The sequence below is a fragment of the Rutidosis leptorrhynchoides genome, chromosome 11, assembly GCF_046630445.1.
Source record: "Rutidosis leptorrhynchoides isolate AG116_Rl617_1_P2 chromosome 11, CSIRO_AGI_Rlap_v1, whole genome shotgun sequence".
Lineage (NCBI taxonomy): Eukaryota > Viridiplantae > Streptophyta > Magnoliopsida > Asterales > Asteraceae > Rutidosis > Rutidosis leptorrhynchoides.
In genome coordinates this window covers 406,046,351-406,055,566 of record NC_092343.1, presented here as the reverse complement: position 1 = coordinate 406,055,566, position 9,216 = coordinate 406,046,351, and the positions used below count along the sequence as shown (strand labels likewise).

At 34.6% G+C, this 9,216-nt stretch overlaps 1 protein-coding gene across 1 annotated transcript; it reads right to left on the bottom strand.

Annotated features, from left to right (window-relative positions):
* Positions 1-1,590: 1,590 nt before the first annotated feature.
* LOC139876171 (uncharacterized) lies at positions 1,591-2,349 on the bottom strand. Its single transcript, XM_071863471.1, has one exon. It carries the CDS (start codon positions 2,347-2,349, stop codon positions 1,591-1,593), a length of 759 nt encoding a protein of 252 aa, XP_071719572.1.
* Between the last annotated feature and the right edge of the window lie 6,867 nt (positions 2,350-9,216).

Genomic DNA, 9,216 nt, shown 5'->3' with positions numbered 1-9,216 from the left:
ACCCATAAAACATTCTTACAATAACCTTATTATTATTATTAACTTAACATAAAATTATAATATAAATATAAATACAGAATACAGAAAGAAAGAAAGAAGAGTGTGAGAGGTGTGTTCAGTCGACAGAAATCGTGGCAATTTACAGAGTTGGCCAGAGATTGGGTGCCATGCGATTGCATGAGATTTGCTCTTCCAGGCCATGCGATCGCATCGCCAGCTGGATCAGGATATTTTCTTTTGCAAAACGTGGTCTGCTCGATTAAATTAATATATAATATAATATATATAATTATATATAATTATATATATATATATATATATATATATATATATATATATATATATATATATATATATTATATTATATTCTTGTGCATAGTTGACTTGTAATTTTAGCTCCGATGAGTCACGCGTTGATGCTCGGTTTATGTCTCGGTTCTGGATTTTCGAACGTCTTCTCGTACGCTTTAATATCTTATACTTTATGTTTCGCAACTTGTAATTTGCACAAAAAATTATTTTCCTTAACTCCCAAAATCTGCGCAAGTCTTTAACTCACTTTTAGTGGCACTTTTGAGTGTACTATGGCTTTAGTGGCACTTTTTCCAGCTTTAGTGGCACTTTTTCTTCAATTCTTTGATCTTTGTGCTTCGACTTCGCTTTTATTTATTTAAACGATTACAACTTAAAAATAGAACAATTACAAATAAAAACTTTACATATTGAGATGATATTGCGACTAAATATATGTTCGTTTGGAGCAATATCAAATATCCCCACACTTGAACGTTGCTTGTCCTCAAGCAATACAGAACATGAAATAAAATCACACTTCACTCGAATCACTTTTTTTATTCTCACACTTTATACATCAGTGATTTTGATACGGCAGTATGAACAATGATATTAACGATGTGGTTTACAGTCCCACATGACTATGAAAAGTTAGATCCTTAAGGAAATTGGATCTTTATGAAAACATTTGATCTTTTGAAAATTCATTCTAGCTTTTACCGTAGATAAGTTTTCCGGAATAACTCTTCACCATGTTTTGAAAGGATCTTTCGCTATTTGAGCACCATTATCACTAACTAATTTGCGTGGAATGCCAAATCTGCAAACAATATATTCCCACACAAAATTACGCACTTGCACTCCAGTGATAGTGCGAACCGCCTTAGCTTCAACCCATTTTGTAAAGTAGTCAATTGCCACAATTAGGAAGTTGACATTGCTAGGACCTATGGGAAATTGTCCTACAATATCAATAGCCCACTTGTAAAATGGTCATGGCAAATTAACAGGAATCATATCATGCCTTGGCATTCTATTCTGCGGCGCATGCCTTTGGCAACTCTTGCACCGCTTAATAATCTTTGCAACACAGCGATATAAGGATGGCCAAAAGTAACCCATCCGCATAATTTTAGCCACAATAGTTTTATAACCTGAATGCAATGCGCAGGAACCGTTATGTACTTCATCAATTATCATTTCTGCTTCAATTGGGCCAACACACCGCATCATTGGACCGTAATATGACTTACGATACAAAATGTCATTTTGAATTATGTACATTGGTGCTCTCTCTCAAACTAAACAAGCTCCGCGCTTATCAATTGGCAAAACACTATTGCGGATATATTGCAAAATTGGTTCCATCCAATTTGGCTGTTCTTCTATAACAGACACTACCAATAAATCATTATCTATTGATTTGCCTGGCAATTCCTCGACCCAAACTTGCTTTTGAAAGTGCGAAAACGTTAAAGCGGCCAGCTTACTTAAAGTGTCCGCTTTCTTACTTTGACTCATTGGTACTTGTGCAAGTTCAAAATACTCAAACCGCACAGCTGATTCTTGCAACAACTTCAAATATTTTTGCATTGAGGAGTCATGTGCTTCAAAAGAGCCGTTAAACTGATTTGCCACTAGCTGCGAATCTGTAAAAGCGTGCAACTTAGTGATATTCATTTTATGCGCGATATTTAAACCTGCAAGCAACGCTTCATATTCCACTTCATTGTTTGTTACGTTAAAATTGAAATGTAACGCGTACGTATGCTCCTCACCGCTTGGGCTTGCCAACACTAAACCCGCACCAGCACCCTCTGCACATGAGGCTCCATCGGTAAATAAATCCCATGTCACACCTTGCACTGGCTTTAATTCTGTTCGCTCATTAATTACCTCCAACTCACCAGACATTTCTGCAAGATAATCCGCCAAAACTTGGCCCTTTATAGCATTGCACGGAAGGTAAGAAATTTGATAAGCGCCTAACTCCACTGCCCACAACGCGAGCCTACCAGATATTTCTGGCTTTGTTAAGACTTGCTTGATTGGCATGTTAGTTAGCATATGTACTGGGTGCCCTTGAAAATACCTTCTTAACCTTCGCGGCGTTAATATGAGTGCATACACAAATTTTTCAATGGGTGCATAGTTTATCTCGCTTCCTGCAGCAAAACCTTCAATGCATTGAATATTTTTATTTTTTCGAGCGTTTTTTGGCCAAAATAATGATGTTCATCACAAAGTGTCTTTTTTAAATGTTCATATTTTCATCTAATCTATAATGTTCGTGAACAAAGTTTTTTCAAAAAACAAAAAAATAAAAAAAAAATAATTTGCTTTAGTAGTGACCCGAACTTTTCCATGTTTATATATATTAATTGAGATTGATATTTACATGATTAAATGTTTCCAACATGTTAAGCAATCAAACTTGTTAAGACTTGATTAATTGAAATATGTTTCATATAGACAATTGACCACCCAAGTTGACCGGTGATTCACGAACGTTAAAACTTGTAAAAACTATATGATGACATATATATAGATATATATATAGTTAACATGATACTATGATAAGTAAACATATCATTAAGTATATTAACAATGAACTACATATGTAAAAACAAGACTACTAACTTAATGATTTTTAAACGAGACATATATGTAACGATTATCGTTGTAAAGACATTTAATGTACATATATCATATTAAGAGATATTCATACATGATAATATCATGATAATATAATAATTTAAAATCTCATTTTATATTATAAACATTGGGTTAACAACATTTAACAAGATCGTTAACCTAAAGGTTTCAAAACAACACTTACATGTAACGACTAACGATGACTTAACGACTCAGTTAAAATGTATATACATGTAGTGTTTTAATATGTATTTATACACTTTTGAAAGACTTTAATACACTTATCAAAATACTTCTACTTAACAAAAATGCTTACAATTACATCCTCGTTCAGTTTCATCAACAATTCTACTCGTATGCACCCGTATTCGTACTCGTACAATACACAGCTTTTAGATGTATGTAATATTGGTATATACACTTCAATGATCAGCTCTTAGCAGCCCATGTGAGTCACCTAAAACATGTGGGAACCATCATTTGGCAACTAGCATGAAATATCTCATAAAATTACAAAAATATGAGTAATCATTCATGACTTATTTACATGAAAACAAAATTACATATCCTTTATATCTAATCCATACACCAACGACCAAAAACACCTACAAACACTTTCATTCTTCAATTTTCTTCATCTAATTGATCTCTCTCAAGTTCTATCTTCAAGTTCTAAGTGTTCTTCATATATTCTACAAGTTCTAGTTACATAAAATCAAGAATACTTTCAAGTTTGCTAGCTCACTTCCAATCTTGTAAGGTGATCATCCCACCTCAAGAAATCTTTGTTTCTTACAGTAGGTTATCATTCTAATACAAGGTAATAATTATATTCAAACTTTGGTTCAATTTCTATAACTATAACAATCTTATTTCAAGTGATGATCTTACTTGAACTTGTTTTCGTGTCATGATTCTGCTTCAAGAACTTCGAGCCATCCAAGGATCCGTTGAAGCTAGATCCATTTTTCTCTTTTCCAGTAGGTTTATCCAAGGAACTTAAGGTAGTAATGATGTTCATAACATCATTCGATTCATACATATAAAGCTATCTTATTCGAAGGCTTAAACTTGTAATCACTAGAACATAGTTTAGTTAATTCTAAACTTGTTCGCAAAAAAAAGTTAATCCTTCTAACTTGACTTTTAAAATCAACTAAACACATGTTCTATATCTATATGATATGCTAACTTAATGATTTAAAACCTGGAAACACGAAAAACACCGTAAAACCGGATTTACGCCGTCGTAGTAACACCGCGGGCTGTTTTGGGTTAGTTAATTAAAAACTATGATAAACTTTGATTTAAAAGTTGTTATTCTGAGAAAATGATTTTTATTATGAACATGAAACTATATCCAAAAATTATGGTTAAACACAAAGTGGAAGTATGTTTTCTAAAATGGTCATCTAGACGTCGTTCTTTCGACTGAAATGACTACCTTTACAAAAATGACTTGTAACTTATTTTTCCGACTATAAACCTATACTTTTTCTGTTTAGATTCATAAAATAGAGTTCAATATGAAACCATAGCAATTTGATTCACTCAAAACGGATTTAAAATGAAGAAGTTATGGGTAAAATAAAATTGGATAATTTTTCTCATTTTAGCTACGTGAAAATTGGTAACAAATCTATTCCAACCATAACTTAATCAACTTGTATTGTATATTATGTAATCTTGAGATACCATAGACACGTATACAATGTTTTGACCTATCATGTCGACACATCTATATATATTTCGAAACAACCATAGACACTCTATATGTGAATGTTGGAGTTAGCTATACAGGTTTGAGGTTGATTCCAAAATATATATAGTTTGAGTTGTGATCAATACTGAGATACGTATACACTTAGTCGTGGATTGATTCAAGATAATATTTATCGATTTATTTCTGTACATCTAACTGTGGACAACTATTTGTAGGTTACTAACGAGGACAGCTGACTTAATAAACTTAAAACATCAAAATATATTAAAAGTGTTGTAAATATATTTTGAACATACTTTGATATATATGTATATATTGTTATAGGTTCGTGAATCAACCAGTGGCCAAGTCTTACTTCCTGACGAAGTAAAAATCTGTGAAAGTGAGTTATAGTCCCACTTTTAAAATCTAATATTTTTGGGATGAGAATAAATGCAGGTTTTATAAATGATTTACAAAATAGACACAAGTACGTGAAACTACATTCTATGGTTGAATTATCGAAATCGAATATGCCCCTTTTTATTAAGTCTGGTAATCTAAGAATTAGGGAACAGACACCCTAATTGACGCGAATCCTAAAGATAGATCTATTGGGCCTAACAAACCTCATCCAAAGTACCGGATGCTTTAGTACTTCGAAATTTATATCATATCCGAAGGGTGTCCCGGAATGATGGGGATATTATTATATATGCATCTTATTAATGTCGGTTACCAGGTGTTCACCATATGAATGATTTTTATCTCTATGTATGGGATGTGAATTGAAATATGAAATCTTGTGGTCTATTATTATGATTTGATATATATAGGTTAAACCTATAACTCACCAACATTTTTGTTGACATTTTAAGCATGTTTATTCTCAGGTGATTATTAAGAGCTTCCGCTGTCGCATACTTAAATAAGGACGAGATTTGGAGTCCATCCTTGTATGATATTGTGTAAAAACTGCATTCAAGAAACTTATTTTGTTGTAACATATTTGTATTGTAAACCATTATGTAATGGTAGTGTGTAAACAGGATATTTTAGATTATCATTATTTGATAATCTACGTAAAGCTTTTTAAAACCTTTATCTATGAAATAAAGGTTATGGTTTGTTTTAAAAATGAATGCAGTCTTTGAAAAACGTCTCATATAGAGGTCAAAACCTCGCAACGAAATCAATTAATATGGAACGTTTTTAATCAATAAGAACGGGACATTTCAGTTGGTATCCGAGCGTTGGTCTTAGAGAACCAGAAAATTTGCATTAGTGTGTCTTATCGAGTTTGTTAGGATGCATTAGTGAGTCTGGACTTCGACCGTGTTTTCTTTAAAAATGATTGCTTAACATTTTTGTTGGAAACTATATATTATTAACATGTATATATTATGTGATATATTAATCTCTTAACATGTTTGATATTGTGTGATAGATGTCTACCTCTAGCACAAATCCCATTGACTCATCTAATAATAACGAAGAGTCAAATATATATTGGACTGATTCACAAGTTCCCGAAGAAGAACCGGAAGAAGAATCAGAACCGGAAGAAGAATCAGAACCGGAAGAGGAGGAACCGGAGGAGGAAATAGAACCGGTGGGGGAAATAATAAAACGGTTAAGTAAAAGAAAATCCTCAACCAACCGACCAAGGTTAATTATGGTCAATGGTGTTTCCGCCAAGGAAGCAAAATATTGGGAGGATTACCAATTCTCCGATGAATCGGATTCCGACGAGAATTCCGATGATGTTATAGAAATTACCCCAACTGAATTTAAAAAGGCAAAAGAAAATAATAAGAGAAAGAGCATAAAAATAGAGAAATCTAATTCCAACCCCGATGAACTTTATATGTATCGTCAACCCCCGAAGTCCTTAAGTTGTAACAATGACCCGGGAACCTCTAAACCACCAGGTTTTTCTAAACCACCAGGTTTTTCTAAACCACCAGGTTTTTCTAAACCAATGTGGAAAACGACGGCTCGTATTAGGGGAACATCATATATCTCTAGAAACTTGGCAAAAAGAACCAAAACCGAAGAAGAAGAAACAAGCGAGTCGGAATAAGATAGTTGTATTCGTGTGGTGTAATATATGTAATATAGTGTGCTTATGCTTTATGATATATGTAAAAATTGCTTGTATTAATAAGTATTTTTTTTTATGAATCTAACTCTTGTCTATTTTACAGTATAAAAACACAAAATGGATAGACAACCCAATATTTTAAGAGACCTACCCGGAGACATGATTGATGAAATCTTGTCTAGAGTCGGTCAGAATTCTTCGGCACAACTATTTAAGGCGAGATCAGTTTGTAAGACATTCGAAGAACGTTCCAAGAATGCCTTGGTTTATAAAAGGCTTTTGTTTGAAAGATGGGGGATATCACATTGGGAAATCCATAAGTTACGATGTGTTTACTTTGACGCATATATTGCGGGGAACCCAAATGCTATTTTACGCAATGGGTTAAGAAATTATTTTGACTCAATATATCCGAATATTGGACTTCGTGATTTAGAAAAAGCAGCTAACATGCAACATAAAGAAGCATGTTATGCTTACGGATTAGTAATGTTCGCTTCTCACCAAAGTGAGAATAAGAACATCGGGCTACAACTATTAAACAAAACGTTTCCACAAGTGACGGAGTTGGTAATTGGGGTAAGAAATGAGGTTTTTAGATTGTTACGGGACTGTTGGACATTACGTAACCCTCGTCCCTTTGACGACGTTACAACACGCTGTCTTATCAACGGCCATAACGGTTATGTTCCACAAGACCAAGGATGGGAAGTAATCCTAGTAAAACCAGAATGCATGACTTGTTTCTGGACGTATGAATTACGTGTCTTTATTGCCTTTGCTGAACGACTTGTGTACTAGCTAGAATTATCTTCACAACCATCTTGTATCAAATTTATTGTGTGCTATATTTCATGCTATATGTAAAATAATTTGTATTGTAAGTTTGTAAAATATTGTGTAAAAGTTTGAACGCGAAATATTATTATAATCAGTTTTTCATATAGAATTGTAGTAGTTGAATTGTATATTAGCTACTAAGTATGAACTTAACGGGTAGGTACTACCCGAATTTAAACTTATAAAACGCTAATATGAAGAAAAAGCTTTTATAAATGAGTTCATATTATGCTACGAAATACTATTAACTACTCTTAATATTCTGTATGATTAACTTGTTCCATTTGACTATTTTGAAGGAAATGGCACCGACTACTCGACACACCGTAAATATGAATGAAGAGGAATTCCGTAATTTTCTAGCTTCAAACATAGCCGCAGTACAGGCTGCGCTACATACCAACAATAACCTTGGATCTAGCAGTATAGGAAATCGTGTAGGATGCACCTACAAAGAATTCACTGCCTGCAAACCTTTGGAATTTGATGGAACCGAAGGACCGATCGGATTGAAACGATGGACCGAGAAGGTCGAATCGGTGTTTGCCATAAGTAAGTGTACTGAAGAGGACAAAGTAAAGTACGCTACGCATACCTTCACAGGTTCTGCGTTAACATGGTGGAATACCTATCTAGAGCAAGTGGGACAAGACGATGCGTACGCACTACCGTGGTCAGCATTCAAGTACTTGATGAACGAGAAGTACCGTCCCAGAACCGAGGTCAATAAGCTCAAGACAGAACTTAGAGGGTTACGAACCCAAGGATTTGATATTACCACATACGAAAGACGATTCACAGAATTGTGCCTATTGTGTCCGGGAGCATTCGAAGATGAGGAAGAGAAGATTGACGCGTTTGTGAAAGGATTACCGGAAAGAATCCAAGAAGATATAAGTTCACACGAGCCCACCTCCATACAACAGGCATGTAGAATGGCTCACAAACTAGTGAACCAAATTGAAGAAAGAATTAAAGAACAGACTGCTGAAGAGGCCAATGTGAAGCAAGTCAAAAGAAAGTGGGAGAAAAACGGTGATAAGAATCACCAATACAACAACAACAGCAATTACAACAATAATCGCAACAATTATCCCAACAATCGCAACATCAATCGCAACTACAACAAACGGCCCAACAACAACAACAACAACAACAACAACAACAACAACAACAACAACAGCAACAGCAACTACAACAATCATCCCAACAACAATAATAACCGCAACAACAACAACAATCAGAAGCAGCTATGCCAAAGGTGTGAAAAGTATCACTCGGGGTTCTGCACCAAATTTTGCAACAAGTGTAAAAGAAATGGTCATAGCACGGTGAAGTGTGAGGTCTACGGACCAGGGGTTAATAGAACGAAAGGAACAAATGGTGTCGGAACGAGTAATGGCTGAGCAAGTAGTGTCGGAGCAAGTTATGCCAATGTAGTTTGTTATAAATGTGGAAAACCGGGCCACATTATTAGAAATTGCCCGAACCAGGAGAACACGAATGGACAAGGCCGCGGAAGAGTTTTCAATATTAATGCGGCAGAGGCACAGGAAGACCCGGAGCTTGTTACGGGTACGTTTCTTATTGACAATAAATCTGCTTACGTTTTATTTGATTC

Excerpts from the sequence above, each read along its gene's own strand:
- LOC139876171 (XM_071863471.1), bottom strand. The coding sequence starts at position 2,349 with ATGCCAATCAAGCAAGTCTTAACAAAGCCAGAAATATCTGGTAGGCTC.